Source organism: Coturnix japonica, chromosome 5 (assembly GCF_001577835.2).
Source record: "Coturnix japonica isolate 7356 chromosome 5, Coturnix japonica 2.1, whole genome shotgun sequence".
NCBI lineage: Eukaryota > Metazoa > Chordata > Aves > Galliformes > Phasianidae > Coturnix > Coturnix japonica.
This window is the reverse complement of record NC_029520.1, coordinates 498312-525317: the sequence shown is the minus strand read 5'-3', so window position 1 is coordinate 525317 and position 27006 is coordinate 498312. Positions and strand designations below refer to the sequence as shown.

The following is a 27006-nucleotide window of genomic DNA, read 5'->3' as shown; positions in this document are numbered from 1 at the left end:
GGCGGGGCCACCTGCCGGGTGGGCGGGGCTAAGGGCGGGGTGGGCGGGGCTATGGGCGAGGCCACGCCCACTTGCGCCCAGGCCACGCCCCCTCCGGGCTCGCCCGCTGCTTCCTGCGGGCACGGCCGGGACGGGGCGGCGGCGGAGTGCTGAGAGTGAGTGAGAGCGGGGGGGGAGGGATCTATGGGGCTGGATGTGGGGCTGGGGTGTGTAGAGCTGTGGGGGGTTGGATATGGGGCTCACGGGGCCGTGTGACCGCTGGGGTCCCACAGCGGACCCACAGCTGAGGGTCTCCGTGGGGGCGGGGGGGGGGAGCCGGGGTTTGCTATGGGGCCTGTGGGGCGTGGGGTTCCCTGTGCTGTGGGTCCCTGTGGGGCTGGGGGTCGCTGGGGTCTGTGGGTCCTGGGGTTCCCAGCACTGTGGGTGCCTGTGGATCTGGGGACCGAGGGCTACAATGGGGCTACGGTTCCGTGGGGTGGGAGCCAGGGATCCCTATGGGGCATGGGGTCTGTGGGTCCCAATGGGGCTTAGGTCTGCGGGTTCCCAGTGCCGTGGGTCCCCGTGGGGCTGGGGACTGCGTGTCCGAGCGGGACAGCAGGCCATGGACCCTGGGGGTCACGATGGGGCAGGAAGCTGTGTGTGCCCATGGCGGGAGCGGGTTGTAGGATCCAGGAGGGGAGAGCGAGCGTTCGGGACCCCAAGCCCATGGCGTCACCCCAGCGCTGCTCCTCGGCCGCGGGGCCGCCGGAATCTTGGGAAAAAAAAGCAGGGAAATGGTGAAACTCCTGCCCTTATATGGCTCCGGCCGCCCTCCGACGGCCTTGGCTATTCGTTTCCCACGCGGGAATTCCCCGCTGCCTCAGTTTCCCCATCCGCTGGTCGCTGGAGGGGCCGGGCGTGGTGGGGGTGGGGGGCATCGGGCCGGTCTGGGGGCTGAGGTCGGGGTTAAATCCCTCGACGGAGGCTTTGGCAGCACCGGGAAGGGGAGGGGGGGGGGGGGCACCGTCGGCCCCGCGCCGTAATCCCGGAGCTGAGCGGATTATGGTGGCCGTGGGGCGAGCGGAGCTGCGGCTCGACGGACGCCCCAAGGCCGTGCCCTCCCGGGGGGCACCGATCCGAGGGCGGCGGTGGAACGCGGCCATGCGGCACGGGAGGAGTCGGAGGGAACCGGCCGGACCGGTTCGAGTCCCGTTTTGCGTCCGTTCCGGTGCCCGGGGGGAGGACCCCGCCGACGGCACGTGGACGTGGCTGAAGGTCACCGTCCAGTGTTTGTTATCACCATCGTTCCCATTGTTCCCTCTGTTTCAACCCTCTTCCCAGCCAGCGTTCGGGTTTGGGGTGGCACTGGAGGGCAATGGACTTGGTGACATGGAGTGGTGCCATATGGTGACATGGTGAGCATTGGCCATCAGGTCAACCTTGGAGCACCCCATGCCATCAATATTGCAGCAGCCTCCCTCCTTTAGGTTTTGGGTGGCTTTGGTAGCATCCAATGGGGCATGGTGGGCACCAGCCATCAGGTCAACTCCATCACCTTGCCCTTCACCCATAGAGCCTGGGGATGCCGGTGCCCACCCTCAGCACAGGTCCAGCTCCTGGCATGGAGGAGGAGGCATCAAGTGATGGCAAGGAGCCCTGGTTGGGCAACAGCAACAACAACGCATCGCCGGTGGGATGGCTGTGCCGGAGGGGAGAGGAGCCCTCCTATCTACAGCGTGTGCTGCTGGAGATCGTGGAGTCGGAGCGCACCTACGCCCGTGACCTGCGTGGCATCGTGGAGGTGAGCGAGCTGCAGGGTGGGCATGGTGATCCTAAGTCTGGTCACTTGGTGACTGAGCATCCCTATAGGGTTACCTGGGGAAGATCATCGATGCCCAAGAACCGCCGCTGCGGCCGGAGCAGGTCAGCGCGCTCTTTGGGAACATTGAAGACATCTATGAGCTCAGCAGGTGAGTGATGGCAGCATGATGACAGCCATGCCTGTTGTAAAGGGGATGCTCTGGTTACCCCTGTGGTCACCTGCTGTTCTCTGTGCCCAGCAACCTGCTGCAGAGCTTGGAGAGCTGCGCCTGCGACCCAGTGGCTGTGGCTGTCTGCTTTGTGACACGGGTAAGGGGGGGATGCAGGGGGATGTGTGGGGCTGGGGACGCAGAGCCCAGCTCTCACCACATCCCTATTGCCTGCAGAGCCAAGAGTTCGACATCTACACACAGTACTGCAACAACTACCCCAAGTGAGTGGGTGCTCGAGGTCAACGGGGTTGGGTGCCATGGGGGCTGGGTGCTATGGGGCTGGGTGCCATGGGGGCTGGGTGCCATAGGCTGAGCCCCTTCTGCACCCTGCAGCTCAGTGGCGACATTAAGCGAGTGCATGAGGAGCAAACAGCAGGCACGGTTCTTCCGTGAGTGCCAGGAGGAGATGCGGCATGTGCTCCCATTGGGTGCCTACCTGCTGAAGCCAGTGCAGAGGATCCTCAAGTACCACCTGCTGCTCCAGGTGAGCACACATGGGGTGGGCAATGGGCATAGAACAGGCATATGGTGTGGCACATCTCCATGGCACAGCATGGGCACATCTCCATGGCACAGTACATCCCCATGACACAAGATTTAATGGCCTGGGCACTTGGTATAGCTTGCATCCATGACACAACAAGGGTGTATTTCCATGTACCCACCACATCCCTGCAGGAGATCGCTAAGCACTTTGAGCACAAGTCGGGCGATGACTACGAGGTGGTGGTGGAGGCCATTGACACCATGACCTGTGTGGCCTGGTACATCAACGACATGAAGCGCAAGCACGAGCACGCCATCCGACAGCAGGAGATCCAGTCCTTGCTGCTGCAGTGGAAGGGCCCCGACCTCACCACCTATGGAGAGCTGGTGCTGGAAGGCTCCTTCCGTGCGCAGCGTGCCCGCAGTGAACGTGCTGTCTTCCTCTTTGATAAGCTGCTCCTCATCACCAAGCGCCGTGGGGACCACTATGTCTACAAGAGCCACATCCCAGTGTGTGTCTGCAGCCAGCATGGGGGGCCTGGGGGTGGGCAGTGGTCCCAGGCATGGGAGCTGGGTCTGAGGGGTGGGTACTGGGGGCATAGAGGTGGGTATGAGGGTCTCAGCTGTGGGCACTGAGGTCCTGTGGCATGGAGATAGGCATTGGAGTCTTAACAGGTGGGGCAGGGGTCCCAGAGGTGGGAAATGGGGTCCAAGGGTGGGCACAGGTGGGCATGGAGGTCATGGGTATAGGAGCTCAGGGGGTGGGAATGGGGTCCCATTGGGATTATGGGGGTCTAGGATGGGCATGGGGTTCCTGGGGTGAAAGTGTGGTCCAGGAAGTGTGGAGCATCCTGGAGGTGGGCAGGGGGCCCCTGGTGGTGAGCAATGGATTGCAAGGGATGAGTGCTGGGGGCACGGGGGTGGGAACAGGAATCCCAGGGTTTGGAACTGTGGTCTGAGGGGTGGGTTATGGGGTCCTGGAGGTTGGTAATGGGGTCCCAGGTGTGGACACTGCGAGCACAGGGGTGGGCATTGGGGTTCTTGTGTTGGGAACAGAGTTCCAAGTGGTAAGCAGTGGGGGTATGGGAGCAGGTATGGGGGTCTCGGAGTGGGAAGTGGGTTCAAGTAGTGGGCATGAAGGGGCAAAGGGGTGGGCAGCAAGGTCCCAGAAGTGGACACTGAGGTCCTGGTGGTGTGTATGGGTGGCACAGAGGTGGGCAGTAGGTTCAAGGAGTAGGTGCTGAGGTCCTGAGCATGGGCAATGGGATCTAAGGGGTGGGCACAGGAGTCCTGGGGTGGGTATGGGGGTCCCAGGGGTGGGCATTGAGGGCATGGGGGTGGGCACAATGCTGATGACACTTTCTCCTCAGTGCGCCTCTCTGATGTTGATTGAGAGCACACGGGACTCACTGTGCTTCAGCGTGGCACACTACAAGCACATCAAGCAGCAGTACGCCCTGCAGGTAGGGGACATGGGGCATATGGGGTGGGGGACGTGGGAACCCTCTCCCACCTAATGCTGCCGTTGCCCCCACCCCAGGCTAAAAGCGCGGAGGAGAAGCGGGTCTGGACACACCACATCAAGAGGCTCATCCTGGAGAACCACCATGCCATTGTCCCACAGAAGGTGAGGGCACCCCATGTCACTCCATTTCTGTCTTGGTGATGGGGACATAAACCCTCTCTCTGGTGCCACCCTCTGCCATTGACTGACCCACGGCTTTTCCCCTTACCAGGCCAAGGAGGCCATCCTGGAGATGGACCTGTTCTGTGAGTGCCCATGTCCCCTGTTGTCCCCTTGCTTCTCTCCCGTCATCTTCCTTGTCCCCATGCCCCACATTTTCCCCACTGCCTCCTTGTCCACCACTGTCCCCCCATGCTCCCCACTGGCCGCACATCCACACTGTTACCATTGTCTACCATTACCTCCACATTCCCCACCGTCTCTATATCCCTTATCATCCCCATTGACCTCTTATGTCCATCATCCCCATGTCTTCCACCATCCCCACATCCCCTGTTGTCCTCTTATCCCACTGACTCCACGTTTGCCCCTCATTGTCCCTGTGTGCCCGATGTTCCCGATCATCCCCCACTATCCCCATATCACCTGCTGTCCTCTTGCTCCCCCTGTCCCCACACCCCCTCATCACTCCGCTATCCACGCAGACCCCCCCCGCTTGCCCCGCTGCAGCCCTGAGCGCCTGCCACGGAGCCACTCCTGCCAACCCTTGGAGCCACCCCGCCATGGCCGGCGCCAGTCTGGTGAGTGTCCCCACGTCCCCATATCCCTTAAGTTGACAGTACCATGCTGATCTGTATGTCGTCCCCCCCCCCAAACACCCTCCGACCCAACAGAGCCCTTCCAGTGCCGTGACCGTGCCGAGACGCTGCCGGACCGGCTGCAGGGTCATGTGGGGCGCAGGCAGTCGGGTGCGGATGGGGACTGGGGGTGGGTGGGGGATGTGGGGACGGTGCCATTGCAGCTCTGTGACACTCCTCTGTGTCCCCACAGAGCCCGCCAAGCAGATCCTGCAGCAGCTGGGAGGGATAAAGGTAAGGCTGGGTGGTGGGGGGCTACCCTCTGGCTTCTTTAACCCCGAGTAGGTGCTGAGCCCTTGCTCTCCCCCTCTCCCAGCATGCAGGCAGTGAGGGGACGCTCCTGGATGCTGGGGAGCCCCTCCAGCCCCCTAGGAGCTGGGCTGAGGGTGTCGTGGAGGAGGAAGAGGAGGAAGAAGAGGAGGATTTGCACAAGGACAGCCAGGAGGATGGAGTCAGGGACAAGAATGGGGACATGGCAGAGAAGCCTGAAGAAGAACAGGTATCCTCACCCTTGGGATGGCCCACATCGCTTAAGGGGCACACCACAAGTGCAGTGATCCTCACCCCTGCCCCTCCTTCAACCTTTCCTCTTGCAGGAGACGTTCAAGTGGCACCACGAGGCCACTGCCACCCCCGTGTCCCCTGTGTCCCCTCCGTGCCATGGGGAGCATGAGGGGCGGGTGACCCCCGCTCCCCCCTCTCCATCGGGATCCCTCCCACCAGCGGGGCTGCCTGACGAGGAGGAGCAGCACCTGGAGACAGGCACCGGGGAGGACCCACGGGCTCTGAGCAGTGAGGAGGAGGAAGAGGAAGAGGAGGAAGGCCATGGGGATGGCAGCATCCTGCCCCTCTCCGTGCTGGACCAGGCCAGCGTCATCGCTGAGCGCTTTGGCAGCAGCATGTCGCGCCGTGGCAGTGTGGTGCTGGACGGACGCAGCGGTAGCGCCCTCAGCCTCGATGGGGTGACCCCTCCTCAAGAAAGCATGGGGTCCTGCAGCCCCCTGCCCTCCCCGGGCTCCCCCCAGAGCTGCCGGCGCCGCTCGCTGCTCTCCACGCAGGACCGGCTGCTGCTGCGTAAGATCCGCAATTACTACGAGCACGCGGAGCACCAGGACGCCAGCTTCAGCATCCGGCGCCGTGAGAGCCTCTCCTACATCCCCAAAGGACTGGTGAGGAACTCAGTGTCCAGGATCAACAGCTGGCCTCCTCCGGAGCTGGGCAGCCCCAAAACACCCACGGAGCCGACGAGCCCCAAAGTCCTCCTGGAGCCAGGGAGCCCCAAAAGCTCCCCAGAACCGGTGAGCCCCAAAATGTCACTGGAAGCAGCGAGCCCCCAAGTGTCGCCAGTGCCGGATGGAGGAGCATCACCTCCTGTGTGCCGAGAGAACGGGCTGCCCGAGCCTCCCGCAGAGCCTGCAGAGCCCACAGAGCCTCTGCTCATCCTGGAGGAGGAGGAGGTGCCCCCCCCAGGGGTGCTGGCTCTGGGGGCTCCTCCCCGCCGTCTCACCAGCAGGGTATACCAGTTGGCACGCCAGTACAGCCTGCGCATCAAGAGCCGCCGCCGTGCCATTGCTGCACCGGGGGAGGACAGTGCCAGTCACACGCCAGCACCAGGTGGGATGCGATGGGGGACCGCAGGCATCATCCCGCTGCCTCCATCCTACTCTCACCCTGCTCCTTCCACCCCAGGTGTACCCAAGCTGCCAGTGTCACCCAGGGATGGCATCACCGTCCCAGCCCCACGCAGCCCACCCAGCCCCACTGGCACTACCGAAGCCTTCTCCTGGCCGGATGTCCGGGAGCTGCGTGCCCGCTTTGGAGCCCCACGGCCCCCACCGGTGACACGCAGCCGCTCTGCACCTGAGGGGCCAGAGCGTGGGGGGAGACCAGCAGCCAAGGAGCAGCAGGGTGGGGGCCGCAGCCGCAGCGCCGAGGCGGGCACCGGGACCCCAAATGTTCTGCGTGGCGATGAGCGCCAGCATGCTGCGGGGCTGTGGGTGACGGCACAGGCACCCCTGGGCCCCGGGGGGCAGCAGGTGCTGGTGTTGGAGCGGTTGCCCCCCGCTGTCGCTGCTGAGCCCCCAGCCTATGTGCAGATCCGCTCGCCCACCACCCGGGAGAAGATCTGCCTGAAGGCAGTGGTGGAGCGCTGCAAGGCTTACCAGGCTTCTGAGGAGTACAGGCAGCGCTGTGCCCATGGGCAGGCTGAGACCCCTGAGCCCCCCCGGCATGGCCTCGTCAGGGACCTGCGGCAGAAATTTCAGACCCTCGACACTGCTAGCTAGGGGGGGGGAGGGCAGCCAGGAAATGGGGCACCCCATGGAGCACCGGGAGATGGGACAGTCTGTGGACCACTGGGAGATGGAGCACCCCATAGATCACTGGAAGATGGGACATCCCATGCAACACCAGGAGACTGAAGGCCCCTTGTACCACCAGGAGGTGGGACATCTCATGGACAACCCACCCCTCAGCTCACTCAGACCAAAGGGTACCCAGCTGAAGTTGCACCCCATGGACCCCATGGAGGGGCATGCAATGGAACCCAACTTGCTCAGGAGATAGAACACCCTGTGGGCCACCTGGAATTGGGACGTCCCTTGAGCACCAGGAACTGGGACACCCCACTGAACACCAGCAGCAGTAGGATTCCATGAACCTTTTTGTTCCCCAGGATAAGGAGGACTATCAGAAGAGGAATCATCCCATAGACCGCAAAGACATGAAAGAGCCTGTGCTCCCCTACCCTGCTCACATTGCACAGCCCCAGGTCCACTTTGCTTTGACATCTTTATTACAAAAGAAAACCCAAACCAAACCCAAAGTTCTCCCTGCCCGCGCGCTCCCCCCAGAGACGAGTGGTGCCCCCCACCCACAGCAAGGGGCCAAGCGTTTGGGGAGGTCGTGCTCTTCGTGCTCTTTGGTTGGTGCCCATGGGGCTGAGGGCACGCTGGTGGGGGGCTGGGGGGGGCTTATGGCTTAGAAAAGAGGGTGGGGGGCCAGGATGTGCCCACGTGGGGTGGATGCACATGCATGCATGCGGGGCCACGCGAGTGCAAACACACGCACGCAGGTGTGTTCCCCAGATGGGGGGGAGGTGGGGGACGTGAGCACACATGTGTGCGTATCTATGCGTGCGCCTCCGCCGAGGCGCGTGCATGCCCTGAAGCATGGAGATGTGTGTGTATATATATAAATATAAATATCTATAAATATATATATATATACACGTGCGCACTCGCGTACGTGCCAGGCTGCCACCCTCCCCCCCCCCCCTTGTTATTTCTTCTTGGGGAAGAAGCTGAAGCGCTTCTCCTTGTCCCGACGAGGCTCAGGGGGCGCGTGGGGAGGGGGCAGGCTGCGAGCCTTGGCCGGCAGGTTCTGACAGGAGGTGATGGCCACGTGCAGCCCCTGCAGCCACGTCTGCATCTCCTCCTGGAGGGGCACGGGGCTGTTGGCACCTCCGTGGTCCTGGTGGTCGCCCCACAGCTTGACCCGGGGGTGCCAAGACACCCGGTGTCCCCATGGGCATCACCAGCCACCACCGCGTCCCTCTTGGGCACCTCTGCTCACCCCAATGTCCCATGGCCACTTTATGTCCCACTGGGCACCTCTGCTCACCCCAATGTCCCACAGCCATGCTGTGTACCCCTGGGCACCACCATGTCCCTCTTGGGTATTTCCAATCACCCCAATGTCCCATGGGCACCTTCTGGTCCACTAGGCATCAGTGACCACCACCAAGTCCCACTTGAGCACCTCTGCTCACCCCAATGTCCCCCTGGGCACCAGTGGCTAACCCTTATTCCTTTGGGCACCTCCAGCCACCCCAATGTCCCATGGCCTACCTGCGTCACCCATTGCCCCAGCATATTCCTCTACACACCTCTCATCACCCTCACGTCCCATGGCTGCCTTACATACTAGGTCCTGGATGTTAATAACCATCTTTTGTCCCCTTGAGCACTGTTGGCTACACCTACTACACCGTGACTGCCCTAATGTCCCCTTGGGCATCACAGGTCACCTCCACGTACCCCTTTGGCCACCCTAATGTCCTCTTAGGTGCTGCTGGTCATGCCAAGGTCCCTCTGGCCACCCTCTAGCCTCCTATGCACCACTGTGGAGATCCTTGCTTGGGCACCTCTGGCCACCTCAATGTCCCCTGGCCACCACTGCCCATTCTTTGTCCCCTTGGCCACCCCAACATTCTGTTGACCACCCCAATGTCCCCAGGGCACCCCTCACCTCATCCTTGCCATGGAAGAGCCACTCGCTGCCATTGCTGAGCCTGGGGGCAGAGCACAGCTGTTGGTGAGACATCTGCCACCCTGTGGCACGCCGCAACGATGCCATGCCATGACACAACCATGCCATATAGAGCCACAACCATGCTGTATATCACCATAACCATGCAGTGCCATGCCATAACCACGCTGTATCGTGCCATAACCACGCCATAACCTCGCTGTGCCATACCTGAGCACAAAGACGTGCTTCTTCTTCTTATAGCCAGCAGCCACCTGGCAGCGTGCGTTGCGCAGCCCCAGGGGCTCCTCACCCTGGCAGGGCACCCCCAGTGCCCGGCTCTTGGCGTCCTTGAAGAAGGCGAGCTCCTCACCCTGCAGCACGCAGTACCGTGTGCTCCACGACCTGCGGGCAGCCCCGTCACAACTGGGACACCTCCACAGCCATGGGTGGCCACTGTGCTGTGCCTACCTGTTGGATGCACGCTTGGTGGCTGCCTCCAGGTCGTGCTTGCGGCCCAGGTAGCCCTCCAGCTGAATGTGGGTAGGTTGGGCGGGCAACGTGGCCACCTCCTCCCGCGGTGCTATGGGCTCCTCCTCGGGCACTGTCAGCTGTTGCAAAGCAACAGCCACGTCACTGTCCATCCCAACCCCATTGCTATCACCTCCCAGAAAGCCACCTCCCACGGGGACCTCCCCATCGTGCCATTGGGGACACATTGAGTACCAATGTTGGGGATGGCCACCCCATGCTTGGTGATGCATTACAGCCATTGGGAGCCACCACAGCATGGGACCCCTTGAATATGATGCCAGTGCTTGGGGACAGTGGCATGTGGTGGATGGAATACTCAGAGTGAGGCTTTGGGAAGAGGCATGGTGGGATCCGGAGCATGGCAATGCCATGGTCATCATATCTGCCACACTGTGATGGTTTCAGCCCTTTGCTGGAGATGGCAGCAGTGAGCCACATGGAATGCCTGTGTCCCACCAAAGGGACAGGAGACAGGAGGCTGTCCCCAGATGACTGTGTCCCCAAGGAGGCAGGCAGAGAAAGATGGTGTCCCCAAGCTTGCAGGAAGCGCTCTTGTCCCAAAGCAGGCAGACCCTGTTCCCAAAGAGTCCGAAGTTGTCCCCAAGCAGCAGAACTAATCTTGTCCCCCAGCAGGAACTTGGGGGATCCCTGTGCCCAGGAAAGTGATCTTGTCCCCAACGAGCCAGAAGACATCCCCAGAGAACCAGAAGACGTCCCCAGGTGGGCAGGAGAGGCAGAAAGGGTTGGTGTCCCCAAGCAGGCAGAACAACCAGAAAGCAAGTCTTGTCCCCAAGCAGGCAGCGAGGAGCAGAGAGAGTGGCAGCAAGCATGAGGTGGCAGCAGAGAGGATGACAATGCCAGAGGGTGACAGTGCCTGTGAGGTGATGATGTCCCATAGGGTGATGTCCCCATGGGGTGATGATGCCCCTTGGGGTGACGATGTTCCATAGGGTGATGTCTTCCAGGGTGACGTCCCCATGGGGTTACAGTGTCCCATAGGTTGACATTCCCATGGAGTGACGATGCAGCATTGGGTGATGATATCTTGCAAGGTGACATCCCCAGAGGTTGATGATGCCCCATCGGGTGACGATGCTTTGCAGGGTAGTCAATGCCTTGCAGATCAGCGATGTTCCTTGGGGTGACGATGCCCATGAGGTGATATCCCCTTGGGGTGACCATGCTCCAAGGACGCAAAGGAGGTTGCATATGCAGGCACATCCAACCACCAGCACCATCACCACGTGCCCTTGTCCCCAAGAAGCCAGCTGTCCCTTCCAAGCCAGGACAGAGCCAGCTTGAACAGCTGGGTGCCATGTGGTGGTGGCCATTCAGAGTCCCTGTGACCTGTGGGTTTTTCCTGAGACAAATGCCAGCAGGGATCTACCTGGTCCAGAGTGTTTGGCTCTGTCTCTGCCCTGTGCACCCATGGGTGCCAGCCTCTGCCAACCACCCTGAGCCCCACCGTGGGCTCCCAGCCATGGGGATGCACTGTGGCAAAGGTACTGCCCTTGTGCCTGCCCGATGATTTGGGGTCATTCAAAATTTATTCAATTCAATGCAAGCGACAGCCAAAGGGCTGGAGGCATGGGTCATGTCTGTTCCTGCTGCAGGATGGGAGGGAGAGAATAAAGGGATGGGAACCAGGGGATATCTGCAGGGACGTGTCCAGGGGCAGCAGTTGGAGCAGTGGGGCCATGGGGTCCCTGGTGCTGGGGAAGGAGAAAGCTAAAAGGCAGAACTGACCGGCTGGGGTCCATCCACAGCAGGTGGAGAGGCTTCCTGAGAGATCACCTCCTTCCTCTTCTCCTCCTCCTCCTCAGACCTGCAGCATGGAGATGGTGCTCAGCATCCCGAAGGATGGGGGTGGGAATAGGAGGACACCCCAAAATCAGTGCAGCAGTGGATTTGGGAGTCAGGGGCATGAATGTGGAATTTTTATTTATTTATTTATTTTCTTCCAAGAATTAAAAGCCCCAGAAAGGAGCAAGGCTATGGGTCAGCTGTTTTGCTCTCATTTATTTGGCTCAGAAAAGGCATATTGCTAAAATGGGGAAGGGAAGGTGCTGCCACTTGGGGATATAGGAACGACACCCCTTACCCTGCCTCCAGCTCTGCATCCAGATCCAGATGATGCTCGGGAGCAGCATCATGCACCACGTCCTCCTCCCGCAGCGTCCTCCCACCCATGAGCTCCAGCTGCCAGGGAAGGGGACACGGAAATCAGTAGGAACCCAGTTGCGTCCTTTCTCCACCCAAAGGGCCAGCACCTCACCGTCGTCAGCTTCCTCAGGGCAGCAATACGCTCCTCCCACGTGGCTGTGGACTTCTCAAAGGCTTCGTGCCGCTTCAATAACTTCTCCACCGCATCCACCGTCTGCCCGTAGTCGCTGCTGGCCAGGTATGGCTCCTGTGCTATCAGCCACGACTCGGCCACTGAGGCATCCCGGGAGAACTGACACACCTCCAGCACTGTGGGACAAGGGCAGCATTCAGCATCCAGTGGGGAGGACCCCAAAAACCCCACAGCCCACCCAAACGCCATCACTGCACTCACGCAGCCGCAGCCGGTCCCAGCGATGCTGCCACATCTCCATCATGGCCTTCCTCTTGTCCAGCAGCTCCATCAGCTTTGCCTTAATCTGCAAGGGGTGGCTGTCAGGAGGAGGTTCTTTCCCACTGTCTCCCCACCCCAAAGGGCTGCCACCCACCTCAGGTGACTCCCGGTGCTTGCGTTGCAGCAGCTTCTTGCCTAGTTCAATGCAGGCAGCAAAGCTCTTGTCGCGGGCATCTATCTCGGCACGGATGCCTTGGTGGTACTCCATGAGCAGCTCCACTGAGGAAACATCCCTGGGGGGAGAGCTTGGGAATTGAGTTGTTGAGGATATGGAAACATCAGGGATATGGAGGTGGCAGGGGATGGAGGTGACAGGGGCAGAGAGGCATGAAGCATGGTGATGCTGGGGATACAGAACTGTCAAAGGGATGGAAGTGTTGAGGATGAAGATGTTGGGGATGATGGTATTGGGGAACAGAGACTTTGTGGGTCAAAGATTTGAGGGTACAGAGAAGAAGAGCGGAGATGCTGGAGGTACAGGAGGTTGGAGTTGGTTGGATGGAGACAGTGGGAGAAGAAGATGTTGGGGGATAGAGATGTCAGGAGATGGAGATGGAGATGGAGATGGCAAGGGATGGAGGTGAGGGATAGAGATGTTGGGGTTGGAGATGTTGGGGATGGAGATGTCAGGAGATGGAGATGGAGATGGCAAGGGATAGAGGTGAGGGATAGAGATGTTGGGGGTTGGAGATGTCAGAGCACAGATGTAAGGGGAAGAGATTTGAGAGAAGAGATGAAGGATGGAGATGTTGGGAATGATGGTGTTGAGAGTTGGAGGTGTCGGGGCGATGGAGATGTTGAGGTTGTGCCACACAGGTGAGCAGGGAAGTGGGACCCTCACCCATCTGCTCCTACCTGGGTTTCTCCTGCGTCTGGATCTGCCGCACGGTGCTCTCCATCCAGGACAGCAGGTCATGGGCCATGCTGAAGAAGCGGAACTTGTCGGCTGTGTCCACCAGCTGTGCCCTGCGCCCGCTGCATGCTTCCAGCAGTGCCTGCAGTGCCCGTGTCACCTCCTGCTCCTGCTGCTGGATGCTGACTGCCTTCTCCCCGGCATAGGCAGTTTGCAGACGAGCTGCAACCTCTCGATACTGCTGCACCTGCCCCTCCAGCATCTGGAGGCCACGCTCGAAGGCGCTGTGCATGCGGTGGAAAGTCTCCACTGAACCCGAGTCTTCGCCCAGGTCCTGGGGCAGCTCCTGGTGACGGGCAGCAATGAGGGCCAGCAGCTCAGAGCCATCATAGAAGTACTTGTGCAGGTCATAGGAGGCGGCCAGCAATTGCATGCGTGTGTCAATGAGCTCCAGGAGATCAGCCCAGGCCTCATTGAGACCATCCTTCCACTCTGCAATTGTGGCAGCCTCGGCATGGCCCGCATCGATGAGGTCCTCAATGGTCAGGTTGACCTGGTCCACACGTTCCTGCCCTATGCTGCCTGTTTCCCGTGCAAACTCCCGAAACTTATCCCTCAGCATCTGAGTGAGGTGGGGAAGAAAAGATGGGCTCACCACCCAGAAATGACCCACTGTCATCATCTCCATCACCATTATCACCATCACTACTGCCTCCAATATGATCATCACCATCATCTCCATCACTACCCCCATCACCACTAACATCTCCACCACCATCTCCATCTCCAAATCCAACACTGCGTTCAACTCCGTCTCCTTTGCTGTCTTCATGTCCACTACCACCACCACTTTCATCACCATCTCCACCCCCACCACCACTATCGCTATCTCTACCTCCAACACAACCATAACCATTTTCATCTCCATCACCATCTCCACCACCATCTCCAAATCCAACACTGCGTTCAACTCCATCTCCTTTGTTATCTCCATCTCCACTATCACCACTTTCATCACCATCTCCTCCACCATCTCCATCCCCACCACCACTATCTCTATCTCGACCTCCACCACAATCACAACCATTTTCATCTCCATCACCACCTCCACCACCACCCACATGCCAGTGCACTCACCGTGACATGGTCCAGGTCCTGCCCCAGCTCCTGGGAGGAGGCTGCCACATCACGCTCAGCAATCCACTGCTCCAGGTCCTCCACCTCGCGCTTCAGCTGGAAGAGGTGGCACATGTTCTCCAAGCGCCGCCGGCGCTCCTCTGCCGCCTCCTTCAGCCCCGCGTAATACTTGTCCACCTGGCCCTGCAGCCGGATGATCTGCTCCCTGCATGGCCCCAGGCACACAGACATCTCAGATTGCACCCAAACCTGTCGGTCTCACCACCTCTCAGGGCTTTTTATCAGGAGGATCCCCCCCATTAGATGGGCTCCCCGCGTCCCTCCACCACCACCACCACCACCACTCAGGGCAGTGACTGTCACTGAAGTGCCATATCACCCAGGCACTGCAGACATAGGGCTGTCCCCAGGATGGGGATGTGCATGGTTACACCTACCCCTCAGGGTGGCCAGCAGAGAGCAGCTGCTGAGCCCTCCCTGCCAGCTCCTTGATGGTTTGCCCATAATCCTCGATGGAGCGCTGCTGCCTCACGTGTCTCTTCAGCATCACCAAACCACTTTCTTCGTCCTGCATCAGAAAGGGCACCACAAAAAGTCAATATATGGCATGGCCAAGAGATGGCGACCAGGGTTCAACCCTACTGCCCACCCTGTGGGGTTGTCCCACCTCCCTCCAGTGCAGCAGGGAGCAATGGTTGGCTCAGCATGGCATGGTGTGGTATGCAATGGATGGCACAGAATGGTGTATAATAGCACAGAATGAGATATAATGGCACGCAATGACACATAACAGCATGCGATGGGGTAGTGTGTGTTGGGATGGGATGGCATAACATGACACATGTTAGTGTGTAAAGGCACACCACAGCATTGGGTTGGATAGTACGTGGTACTATATGTGGTATAGGATGCCATGGCATGGCAGGAGATGGCGTATAATGGCATTGGATGCCACAACATGGCAAAGCATGGCATGGCATGAGATGAATTTTTATGGCACAAGATGACCTGTAATAACATGGTGATGGTGTGGCATGGGATGATGTGTAATGGCATGACACAGCGTGCCAATAATGGCAGTGCATGGGACAGCATGGATAGCGTGCAGTAGCAGAGCACAATATTCCATAAGACTGAAAATAGTGGCACAGTATGGCATGGCATGACACTAAAGTCTTCTCATGGTATGGGATAGTGTGTAATGGCATGGTGTGGGATGGTATGGCAAGCTGTGGATGGTACGGTACAGCATGGGATGGCATGTACTGACATGGGATGGACAGATGGCACGCAATGACACACGCCACTAGGTGGCATATCCTGGCACAGAGTGGGATTATATGGTGTGGGATGGGGTATAACAACACAGGATGGTACATAGGACGTGCCATGGGATGGAGTCCCCAGAAGACAATGGCAAACAACACAGAGCCACCCTCACCTTCGGCTTCTCCTCATCTCCCATGAAGAGCTCCTGCTCACTGACCCACGCCTCAGCCTCACCAGCATCCAGGTAGTACTGTTGTGCCTCACTGGCCTCCTGCAGCCTCTTCTGCCGTGCAGCCACTTCTTCCCTCAGTGCCTCCCACTGCGCCCGCAGCACCTGTGCTCTCTCTGCCAGCTCCGGGCAGGGTCCCTCAGCAGCTGCCTCCCCACGTTCCAGCACCTCAGCCAGGCGGGGGGCATGGCCCTGCAGCTCCTTCTGTAGGGTCTGCAGCAGGGTCAGGAGCTTAGGGGCTGTCCGTGTTACCATGCACCCCCAGGTAGGGCAGTGGGTGCCACGGCGGCATACTCACCTCATTCCTCTTGGCCAGACGTTGCACACTCTGCAGGTCGGTGCCGTGCTCAGTTGACCTGGCCCATGGCATCCTCTCCTGCACCCATAACTGAGGACAAGAGCACTTGCTCAGTACTCTGCGTCCCCAGCCCTGCAGCCCCCACTGCCACCATGGTGCTCACCATCTCATCCTCCAGGTCCCTCCCCAGCTGGTACATTGCCTTGGAAGTTTCCAGCTCCTTCCTCTTCTTCCCCAGTGGTTCCATCAGGTCAAGGAATCGCTGCTGGAGCTTCTCCTCCTGCCCATCGGGCTCTGGTGCCACCCCAGCAAGTGGTGCTTTCAGCTCCGTCAGTTCCTCCTGTCGTGCTGCCACCTGCTCCTCCAGCCGCTGGGAGGGGAACACCATCAGATCCCATGTCTGAGGTCATTCCTCAGGCCAGAACATCCCATCCCCATGCCACGCACCGTCAGCTTCTTGAGCAGCAGGTTGGCCCCGGTGAGGTCCTTGGCACGCTCCGTGGTGCGCAGCTCGCTCTCTGCCTGCCCCAGCCAGCGCTCCAGGTCACTGTAGCTCTGGGCGTACAGCTCAGTGCGGTTGGCCTCAAAGAGCTGCTGGCCCTTCTCTTTGGCAGCGCCGTGCAGCCCATCCCACAGTGCCTGCAGCTCGTCTAGCCTCCGGCCCACCACTGCACCGTACTGCGGTTTGCAGCTCACCAGCTCCATGCCCTCCTATTAGTGGGTGAGCTCAGTGAGCACTACATCCCCAAGCCATGCACATGGACACCCCGCCTCACCGAGACTCACTGCTTTGATCTTCTCCAGCCATGCCTCGTTGGCTGCCAGCTCTGCCATAAAGGCTTGGTGCTTCTGCCACTTGCCATGCAGACCACGTGCACCTCCATAGGATGCATCCTGCACTGTCAGCATCTTTTCATCCACCCAAGCAGCGAGCTGCAGGCAGGGTGAGTGTGTCAGAGTGTGTCATGGCTCGGCCACTGGCACCCTGCCGTGCCACCAGCCGTGCTGCTCACCCACCTCCTGGCAGCTCTGCAGGAAGCTCTGCAGCTTGTGGTTGTCCTGCAGCAAGCCTGCTGCCTCCTGCGCCTTGGCCACATTCACCTGGTGCCTGGCATGGGAATAGAATACAAACACAGACATCACCCCGCTGCCACACCAGGGCACTGTCCATCGGTCCCTTACCCACTCACCGCTCCTGCAGGGCCTGGATCTTCTCGCTGATCTTCTCAGAGAAGATGTTGCCCTCTGCCACGAGCTTGGAGCCAGCAGTCACCACACTGGGGACTTTCTCAGCGCTGCTCTCCATGGAGGCACGGAAATCCTCAAAGCGGCGCAGGGCAGCTGTGGAACCCTCCAGCGTGGGGGGGAGCTCCAGGTGGGCCAGTGTGTACTCCTAGAGGGTACAGGGGGCTCAGCATCCTATCAGGGTGCCATCAGCCCTCCCCTGTCATAGGGAGGGACACTGTGCCCATTGGGGCTCTCCACTGCATGGACCCAACCTCAAGAGCATGGACCCAATCTCAAGAGCATGGCACAATCACACCCTGGATGCTTTCTGACACATGAACCCAACCCCAAAGGCATGGCACAACCATGCTCTGGGTGCTCTCTGCTCTATGGACTCAACCCTAAGAGCATGAGCCCAAACACAAGAGTAAGACACAACTGTGTCCTTGGTGCTCTCCACCACATGGATCCAAACCCAAAAGCATGGACCCAAACCCAAGTGCATGGCACAGCCATGCTCTGGGTGCTCTCTGCTGTGTGGATCCAACCTCAAGAGCATGGCACGATCAGTGCTCTCCATCACATGGACCTAATCCCAAGTGCATGGCACAACCATGCTCTGGGTGCTCTCTGTTGCGTGGATCCAACCTCAAGCAGACAAACCTAACTGCACAGCTGTGCCCTGGGTGCTCTCTACCACACATCCCCATATCCCTCACCCACCTGGTTGGCGAGGAGGATCTCAGCTTGTCTGGCATCGCGCAGGAACTCCTGGAAGCCCAAGCACTGGACAAGGAAGCGCTGCCGGGCATCCCACATCTTGTGCAGGGCACCCCATCCTGCCTCCACACCCCGTAGTCGCTCCCTTAGCTGCTCATACTCGGGGTCCTCCTGGTTGCTTGTCACCTTCTCTCCTGCCTCCAGCAGCACCGTGAAGGCAGCTGTGTGCCCCTCGGCATCCTCACGGGCAGCCTCATGCTTCCGCAGCAGCTCTTCTGCCTCACCCACTGAAACTGGCACCTCTTCAGTGGCTGCCACGGCTTTCTGTGCCCTAAAGAGCCACGCTTGGAAGTCATCCATGTCCTGCAGGAAGCTCTGCAGCTGCCCCACTTCTCCCAGCGCAGCCGCTCGGTCCTGCAGGGCACCCTGCAGCCCATCCATGGCATCCTGTGCCCCCGCCAGACGCCCTGCCGTGTCCTCGGCCAGCTCAGGGTGCTCCTGGGCCAGGAGGGCGGCTTGAGGACGCAAGGCAGCCAGGCGGCTCTCGGCCTCTGCCAGCTCACGTTCTATGCCATACAGCTTGCGCTGGGTGGCCAGGACACCAGCCAGGTCACGGCCGAGCTCCCTCGTGGACTCCACCACCCGTGTCTTGCTGAGCAGCCAAGCACGCGTCTCCTCGCACTCCAGTTGGAAGCTGAGCAGGTTGAGCGCCGAGCCCACTGCCGCACGCCGCTGGGACACCAGCTCCCGAAAACGGGCCCACCTGCATGTCCAAGGGGGTTAAGGTGTGGGGCAGAACGGGGTGAGGTGCCCTTGCTGCTCCAGGACCTACCTCTCATTGAGCTGCTGCTGGCACTGCCGGACCTGTGGGCTGCGTGGGTGGCCGCTCTCCAGCAGACCGTCAGCTGAGCGGTTGACAGCATCGACTTGAGAAGCCACACCAGACATCTTCTGCTCCAGCTCATCCAGCCTGCGGGAAGTCAGGCTGAGAATGGGCTGCATCTTGTGATACTGTGCTGAGAACGAGCCAGAGCTCATTGCATGAGGCTGAGAACTGGCTGGAGACTGGGACACTGCGCTGAGGACTGCTCAAAGCTTGTGATGTCAAGCTATGAACTGACCAAATCCCATGGCACTAGGCTGAGAACTGGCCAGACCTCGCAACATGAAGCTGAGAATTGGATAGCACTCACAACACCGGCTGAGAACTGGCCACATATTGTAACACTGGGCTAAGAGTTAGTTAGAATGCAACGCACCAAGCTGAGAATTGGCTAGGTGTTGTGGCACTGGGATGAGAACTTGTCAATCTATTGGCATTGGGCTAAGAACTGGGCAGCACTTATGGCAGTAGGCTGAGAACCATCCAGATCTCATAGAACTGGGCTGAGAACTGGCCACATCTCATGACATTGGGCTAAGGATTACTCAGAGCTCATGGCACCAGGCTGAGAACTGGCCAGAGCTCATGACAGCAGGTGGCAGCACATCCCTACCTGTGCTTCACCACATCCAGGTCCTCCAGCGTGCTGGGCACCTCCAGCTTCTCCAGCCACCTCTCCTTGGCGCCCATCCATAGCTGGCAGGCTTCACTCTCTCCAAAAACAGTGTAGAGGTTGAGGGCATCCCGTAGCCGCCGGCCTCGCGTCTCGGCCAGCGTGCTCACCTCGTGGTGCAGCTCCTGCAGCGCTGCCAGCCGGTTGTGCGCCTCGGGGCCAGCCCGGAGCTCAGGTGGGAAGCCCTCTGCTTGCTGACCCAAGCGCTCCAGGAGCCGCTGGGCACCCTCCAGCTCCTCCAGCAGCTCCTGGTGCTCCCGCAGCAGCGCCTGCGTGTGGACTTCATCGTGTCCCAGCTCCTCACTGGCTGCTCGCTGCCGAGCCTCCGCCAGAACCTCTGCCAGCTCTTCAGCCTCTGCCTGGAACTGGAAGAAGCCCTCGGCCTCCCGCAGCCCACGGCGGCGGAAAGCCACTAGCTCCTGCAGCTGGTCCCACAGTACCCGCACTGCAGCTGCCCGGTCCCGCAGCCTCCCAGCCTCGCGCCCCGCTGCTGCAAGCTGCTCAGCCATCACCAGTGCTTGCTTCAGCCGGGCTCCCCGTGCCTCCAGTTCAGCCTCCAGTGCAGTGTGACGGCGTCGCAGCAATAGCACACCTGCCAGGTCTTTGCCGTAGTCCAGCGCCGAGTAGATCTGCTCCTGTTCCTTGATCCAGCTCTCTGCTTCATCCAGCTCTTGCAGACACTGCCATACAGCCCGGGACTGCTCCAGCAGGGCTTTACGCCTCGCCGCCAGCGCCTGCAGCTCCCGCCGGCACATCTCCAGGTGGTTCACACGGTCTCGGATCACTCTGGGGTCACAGGGGCGGTAGCCTGGCCAGAAAGCAGCAGGAACATGCATTAGTGGGGCTCATAGGATGGGCTGCAGCTTCCTGGTTCACTCAACCCTGAAGGGGTTGTGCATGTACCTCTGGAGCAACTCTGCCTTTGGAGGACGCAATTATTGGAACACTAAAACCTTGAAGAACCTCAAACACTGGAGTACCCACCCTTGGAGAACTCAACCCTTTGACTACTCAACCCTTGGAGTGCTCAATCAGCAGAGACACTTGGAGCACCCAACCCTGGAGCAGCCCTACCTTTGGGGGACCCAAACTCTTGAGTATCCTCTCTTGGAGCTCCCAAACCTTTAAATGCCAAAGTATTGGAGCATTCAACCATTGGAGATCCTTGGAGTGCCTGATCATTGGAGCACCCACCCTTGGAAAATCCAACACTGGTGCAGCCAACCCTTGCAGTGCTCAACCACTGGAGACCCTTGGAGCACCCAACCACAGAGTGGCCAACCCTTGGAACCCCCAAACCTATGGAGCATCCAACCCCCCTGGAGCACCCCCAACCCCTTGAAGAACACCTACCCTCAGCATCAGCAAATCGCAGGGCAGCAGTGCTGACAGCCCGCACCTTCTCTGCCTGTAGGGCCATGTCACCTTCCAGCAGCCGGTGGGTCTCCAGGAGCTCCTCCACCTCAAGGAGGTGCTTCCCAGACTCAGACGAGGCCAGTTGCACCTGTGAGAGACCTGGAGGTCACCTGCATGCTATGAGCAGGTGATGAGCACTCCAGCACCAGCATTATCTGTGCGATGCATGCACCCAAGGATGGATGCATCTACTGCACCCATCACTTCCTGGTATAACATGGTGCTGGTTGCCGCATGCTCCAAGCACCACATCTTTACCCAGCACCCAAATACCCCATAACCACCTGTGACTCTCCAAGAAGCCCCATTGATCCCCTGTGTGTTGGAGCCAAGGCACCGTACCCATGCATCTACCTGCAGCTCACCTTGACCTCATCCATCCAGTTGATGCTGTGCAGCATCTCCTGGAAGAGGTGCTGCAGGGTGAGGTTCATCTCAAGGCGCTGGCGCCGGCTGCGCAGCAGCTCCTGGAGCTGCTCCCAGAGCCTCAGGATGTTGTCCTTACGCCCCCTGATGCGTTTGATATCATGGTAGCCCTCCCTCTCCAGCTCCTTTGCCACTGCATCAATGGCCTGCACCCGTTCCTTGTAGGCAGCTGTGTCTGTCTCTATGGCCTCATGTTTCTTCTTGGCCGCCTCCACTGCTGTCAGGTCATGGCCAAAGTTATCCTGCGGGGAGCAAAGCCAGCAGTGAGGCAATGTCAGGGTGTCCCTGTCCCCATAGCAGTGCTTGCTGGCCCCACCTGTGCCACCAGGCGTTGGTTCTCACTCAGCCAGGCCTCTCTCATGGCTGCTTTGCGGTCAAAGCGCCGTGCCAGCTGCTCCAGCTTCTCCTGCCGGATGAGCTCATTGCGCAGTGCCAGCTCCCGCTCGTGCTCTGCTTTCTCCAGGCGCTCCCATGCCTGGGAAAAGGCAGAGTTGGGTGGTGGGACACACATTCTGTATCCCACCGGCCATGCCTTGCTCTGCTGGTGAGCCCCAATGTGCCACAGGGGTGGGGGGACTTTGATGCAGAAACTCAATCTGCCCCCAATCTGCCCCTAGACAGACCCCCAGTGCACCAAGATGAACTTAGTCCAACCCAAGATGAACCCAATCCACTTTAGGATGAATCCCAAATGCCCCAAGACCTTAACTGCCCCAAGGTAGACCCAACCCATGATCAACTCAACCTGCTCCAGGAGGAAACCCAAGTTCTTAATTGCTCCAAGATGAACCTAACCTGCCCCAAGATGGGCCCAGACTGTTTCGAGATGAAACCCAGATTCCTCAGTACCTGAACAACTCCAATATGGAACCAACCTGCCCCAAGATGGACCCAAAATGCCTCAGGACCTGAACTGCTCCAGGATGGACCCAACTTGAACCAGGTGCACAAACAAACATCCAGGATGGACACAACCTACACTAAGATAGACTTCACCTGGTCCAAGAGCCTAAATGCTACTGGATGGACTGAAAATGCCCCAGGATGGACCTGATATGCCCCAAGACCAAGCCAAAATGCCCTAAAACCTGAACTGCTCCAGGACAGACTCAATCACCCCAATCTCTGAAATGCCCTCAGATGGACCCAAACCACCCCAAGTTCACAAATGCCAAGGTGGACACAACCTGACCCAAAGGCCTAAATTACCCCACAGCAGACCCAAAATACCCCCTAGTGGACCCAATACGCCGTGTGTCTCCATACCCGGTTGATGTCACAGACCAGACGCCCCTCTTGCGGTGTGTAGACGCGCTGGTTGTTGGCTCGCATCCGAGACTGGATGGTGAAGAGCAGCACCTCCAGGTTGCCCTTCTCCTGAAACCTGACCCAGCGAGAGCTCAGCCTGTGGCATCCATGGGTGCTCACCATGGGGGGGAGGTCTGGGGTGAAATGCTTACTTGGGGGGCTTCTCCACCGTGCGGTAAGTGCTGAAAGCCTGCAGCTGGTGCTGCACACCGGCCAGCGAGTTGGCGAAGCTGCGGCTGTTGAGGGAGATGATGGTCTGCTCGATCCAGGTGAGCAGGTTGGAGGCCAGGCCCCCGTAGCCCTCGATCATCCGCTTGGTCTCCTTGGCGTGCTCAATGACCTATGGCACAGCCAGTGTTGAGCATGGGGAATCCTGGCACTCACCAGTGCCATGCCATCCCAACTCATCACCATTCTGACCTTGCCCAGCCGCCTGCCCTTCACCTCCAGTTTCTTCATCTCGGAGAAGTAGTGGTAGAAGGCCACCACGTAGGTGATGATGGACTTCTCATCGGGGTTCTCCGTGAACACATCTGTGCAGCGGCAGAGAGGTGTTAGCCCCAACCAGCACAATGGGGTGCCACCATCCCAGGGTATTGATGGGTTCCCAGCATTCAAATCCCACCCAGAGCTACCTCTGGGGTTTTTCCACCTCCGTCCCTTCATGGGTGGAAATATGAGGCAGGGGGACTCACCTTCAGGGTCGAGGAGTGGGGTGATGCCCAGGTGCCGCTCGGCCACGCTGAAGGCATGCTCCAGGTTGTGCCGGGCGTTGGACTTGGTCAGAGTTTTGAAGTCAAACAGCTCAGGCCTGGGGACAGAAAGCACAGAGACACGTTGGCACAGCTGACACAGCTGACACTGTACCTATGCCAGTGGCTGTGCGACGTACCTGTGCTTGTGGATGAGGGCGTTGAAGGCCAGTCCATCCTTCCAGCTGGAGGTGAAGTTGGTGACATTCACGTGGGGGTAGCTACGGTGAGGACAACAGGGTGTCACCATCAGCCTCTGTGCATCCCTGGGCCCCAAGGCCACTCACCCCACCAACACCTACCCTGCTGTCTTCATTTGGCACCAGAGCAGCAGCGCGTCCCTGGGTGAGCGTGTCTCTGGACCCTCCTTCATCTCCTTGATGACATCTTGCACCTGCAGGACAGATTGACAACCCACAATGGTGGAGAATGGCTCCTTCTGGGGCACCGAGTCTGTGGGTGCCACCTGCTCTTGGTACCTGGAAGCGGAGGATGATGGTCCAGATGAGGCCAAGGATGAGGCGGTGGTTGCCATCCACGATGTCATGGGAGCCCATGTTCTCCAGGTGCACCCGCTGCTCCTTCAGGAACTGCAGGGCCTTATCCACATTCTCCAGGCAGTGGATGCGCATCCGGCCCTTGGTGGGCTTGGGCTGGAGCACGATAGTACTCAGTGTCCTGCCCTCACTGCCTGGCATCCCCTGCCCTGCCCAGGGACACCCCACCGCTGTCCCCAACAGTAGCATGGAAGAGCATGGCATGGCATAGGATGGCATAATATATGATGAGATGGCACGGAAGGGCACGCAATAGCACAGGGTATGGGACAGCATGGCATGGCATTGATTGGCATGGAATAGAATGGAGTGAGATGGCACCAGATGACACAGGATGGAATGGGACAGCATGAGACAGCATAGCACAGCATGGCAAGGGATGGTATGGGATGGCACGGGATGTTATACAGTGGAATGGCATGAGATATCACAGGAGGAAGTAGATCAGTGTGGTATGGCATGGCATGGGATGTCATGGCATGTGATGGCATGAGATGGAACAGCATGGGTTGAGATGGCATGGTGCAGGTATGCAGTGCCACAGCATGGCATATCACAGCACAGCATGGCATGAGATGGCACAGGATGGACCCCAGGGTTTCTATCTGGAGGGCACTCATACCAGCATCTCTTTGGACAGCACCTCCAGCAGCTTGATGAGCATCCTGCCGTCCCGGAGGTCCAGGTAGAGGTCAGAGATGCGGCAGGTGACACAAGCCAAGTGCAGGTTCACCCACTTGGTGAAGGTCTTCTTCTGCACCGCCTCCCTCTCATCTGCAACAGCAGCAACCACACTGATACCACCTCCAACCCATAGCGTCGGGGACCCCAGTGACCCAAACCCAGCCCCACACCTGCCAGCGCTTTGATGCGGGAGCGCTCGAAGAGTCGCGCTGAGCTGTTGTCATTGTCCAACTCATCGTCAGAGGCATCCCAATGGCTGTAGGACTGCTGCAGCTCCAGGTGGTCGTAGTCATTCTCAGAGGTCATGGTCCCGGTGTCCCGCAGCTGTGTGGCCGGCAGCTACAGGCAAAGGACCCTCGCTGGGCAATGTGGGCATGACCACCCCGCTGTGCTGTAGGATTTGCAGCTAAGACCTGCTGCTTAATCGGCTCAGCGGGATTTAGTGTCACTCCCAGGTGTTTGGGCACTCCCCACGGCTGTCACCCCACATTGGGTCCCACAGCATCCATGGGTGGCACCCAAAGGGACTGGCACTGACCCACGCCTGCGCTGGAGGAGCTTTAGGCAGACAGCAGGCAACAGCTGCTGGGCTGGGGGGGATGGGGAGGGGACGGCCGCCCTCGGGGACATTTGAGCTGCAGATAGGACCGGCCGGTATCTAAAAATGCTGCCAGCAGCTGCCGGCTGCCCTGGGGCCCCTGGAGGGTGTGGGGAGCCGGGCTTGGGGGCTGCCACCTCCAGCAAGCAAAGTCCTCATACCTTCTTTGCACAATGGGCTTTGCCCAGTTGGAACCCAGCACCTGTGGGGATGCATGGGACAATGAGGTGTCCCCCATGTAGAGACCCCAGCGGCTGTAAGGGTTTAAGGGGGAAAACTCCTGTGCATAGAAGGGGGTTTATCGGGACCAACCGGACTGGGTTGGGTCTGCGCTGTGCCCTATCTTAGTGGTACACGTGTGAGTGGGGCTGGGAGGGGTGAACACGCATAGCAGAGCACACAGCATCCCAGACCCCAACAACACTCCAGCCACGGGGAATCCCAAATGTGGGAACCCTCTTACACGTGCTGCTGAGCCGTGCCATGTCCCTGCGCCTGCAAAGTCAGCGGGCAGCCAGCACCCTCCTGCTCCTCCCCAGATGCTGGCAGGGCCCCCAGCGTGCCGCCAGCGCACGTTGGCAACACAGGGAGTCGACCCTTCAAATCTGCCTCTGCCGCCGCCAGGAAAACACGGAGCCCTGTGGGATCGCGGCGTGGGGCGTCCCAAATGCCCCCTGCCGCCTTCCCCGTCTGCCGCTCGGTGCGGTGAATCAGCACTTCCCGGCCCGGGGCTGGCATTGAGCTGCCAGCACAGTGCCCATATTGCACCCGCTGATCCCGCTGCTCGGTGCCCCGAGCCCCCGCCCCACTCTGTGTGTATCTCTGGGTATGGGAGAAGAGCAGCGTGTGGGATCCCCATGCACCCCCAAAAGAGCGAGCCCATGGGGTGCCAACGCTCAGCGGTACCCCAGCTCTCCATGCCCAAAGTGGGCTCGGAGCGCTGCTGCGGGCGGAGGGACGGCACTGTGCCCATCGGTGGCACGGCACAGAACGGCACAGAACGGCACGGAACGGCACAGCTCCCCGGGGCCCCACGCTGTCTGTCCCCGTCCCGCTGTCCCCGCAGCCGCCCGCCGGTGGCACACACACGTGCTGCCACGCTGCGTGCATTGCCAGCTATAAATAGGCCTGGGCTCAGCCTCTAGAGCAGGGGGCACCCGCGACCCCAAAAGAGCCATACGGGGCCCCAAAACTCCTCAGCAGCATCCCACAGCGGGGCCGTGCATTGAGGCACCGAACCCAGCGCAGCGGTGCTGAGCACGGAGAAAAACACCGCACTTGGAGCTAAACCGAACCCAAAGGATCGGGACACCTCGATGGGGGGCACCCCAAATAGCAGCACAGCGCGCTGGAACACCCTACACTGAGACGCCCCACATCGGGACGCCCCATGGCTGCATCCTCCCCCCAAGGGCACCGGGCTCCCACTCCCCGTTGGGTGTATCCCCAGGGCTCTTGAGGACGTCCATCCCCACCGCCCCCTCTGTCGTACCCCCGCCCCCCCCCCCCGGTTCCGCACTCACCTGCGCGGGGCGGCGGCGGTTGCGGGAGGGCGAAGGGCGGCGGGTGCGGGAGCGGAGCGGGGCGGGGGGAGCGGAGCCGCCGGGCGCCGCTCTATAAATACCATTATCGGAGCGCGCAGGGACATTCCTGCCCGGGGCCCAGCGTTGCCCGCCCCGATAGCCCCGCTCCCCCCCGGGCCGGGCGGAGGCGGGCAGGGACGCGGTGCCGCCCCGCAATGCAGCACAGCGGCCCCC

The 27006-nt window shown here is 59.9% G+C and overlaps 2 protein-coding genes across 5 annotated transcripts; one reads left to right on the top strand and one right to left on the bottom strand.

The window, feature by feature from the left end:
- The first annotated feature begins 31 nt into the window (after nucleotides 1-31).
- PLEKHG3 (pleckstrin homology and RhoGEF domain containing G3) lies at nucleotides 32-8037 on the top strand. Its single transcript, XM_015863066.2, has 15 exons — nucleotides 32-155; nucleotides 1553-1780; nucleotides 1849-1949; nucleotides 2040-2109; nucleotides 2187-2233; nucleotides 2346-2496; nucleotides 2691-3008; nucleotides 3869-3961; nucleotides 4039-4125; nucleotides 4235-4268; nucleotides 4668-4763; nucleotides 4857-4931; nucleotides 5014-5054; nucleotides 5137-5319; nucleotides 5417-8037. The coding sequence occupies exons 2-15, from the start codon at nucleotides 1562-1564 to the stop codon at nucleotides 7103-7105; spliced, it is 3204 nt and encodes a 1067-aa protein (XP_015718552.1). The 5' UTR covers nucleotides 32-155; nucleotides 1553-1561; the 3' UTR covers nucleotides 7106-8037.
- SPTB (spectrin beta, erythrocytic) lies at nucleotides 7572-27006 on the bottom strand. Of its 4 annotated transcripts, none has more exons than XM_015863057.2 (35): nucleotides 26773-27006; nucleotides 24822-24990; nucleotides 24590-24741; nucleotides 23890-24063; nucleotides 23713-23804; nucleotides 23551-23631; nucleotides 23354-23469; nucleotides 23079-23191; nucleotides 22811-22998; nucleotides 22617-22734; nucleotides 21667-21825; nucleotides 21290-21592; nucleotides 20862-21012; nucleotides 19449-20316; nucleotides 18785-18922; nucleotides 17956-18715; nucleotides 17196-17398; nucleotides 17023-17113; nucleotides 16792-16938; nucleotides 16453-16716; nucleotides 16169-16375; nucleotides 16006-16095; nucleotides 15651-15920; nucleotides 14647-14777; nucleotides 14210-14414; nucleotides 13075-13694; nucleotides 12314-12452; nucleotides 12160-12244; nucleotides 11878-12074; nucleotides 11704-11801; nucleotides 11349-11427; nucleotides 9540-9679; nucleotides 9300-9473; nucleotides 9069-9111; nucleotides 7572-8255 (listed from the first exon to the last, which is right to left on the bottom strand). In XM_015863057.2, the coding sequence occupies exons 2-35, from the start codon at nucleotides 24955-24957 to the stop codon at nucleotides 8100-8102; spliced, it is 6888 nt and encodes a 2295-aa protein (XP_015718543.1). In that variant the 5' UTR covers nucleotides 24958-24990; nucleotides 26773-27006; the 3' UTR covers nucleotides 7572-8099. The 4 variants fall into 4 exon arrangements, with proteins under 4 accessions (XP_015718543.1, XP_015718542.1, XP_015718541.1 ...); XM_015863056.2 differs by having other exon boundaries at nucleotides 9300-9442; XM_015863055.2 differs by having other exon boundaries at nucleotides 9069-9473.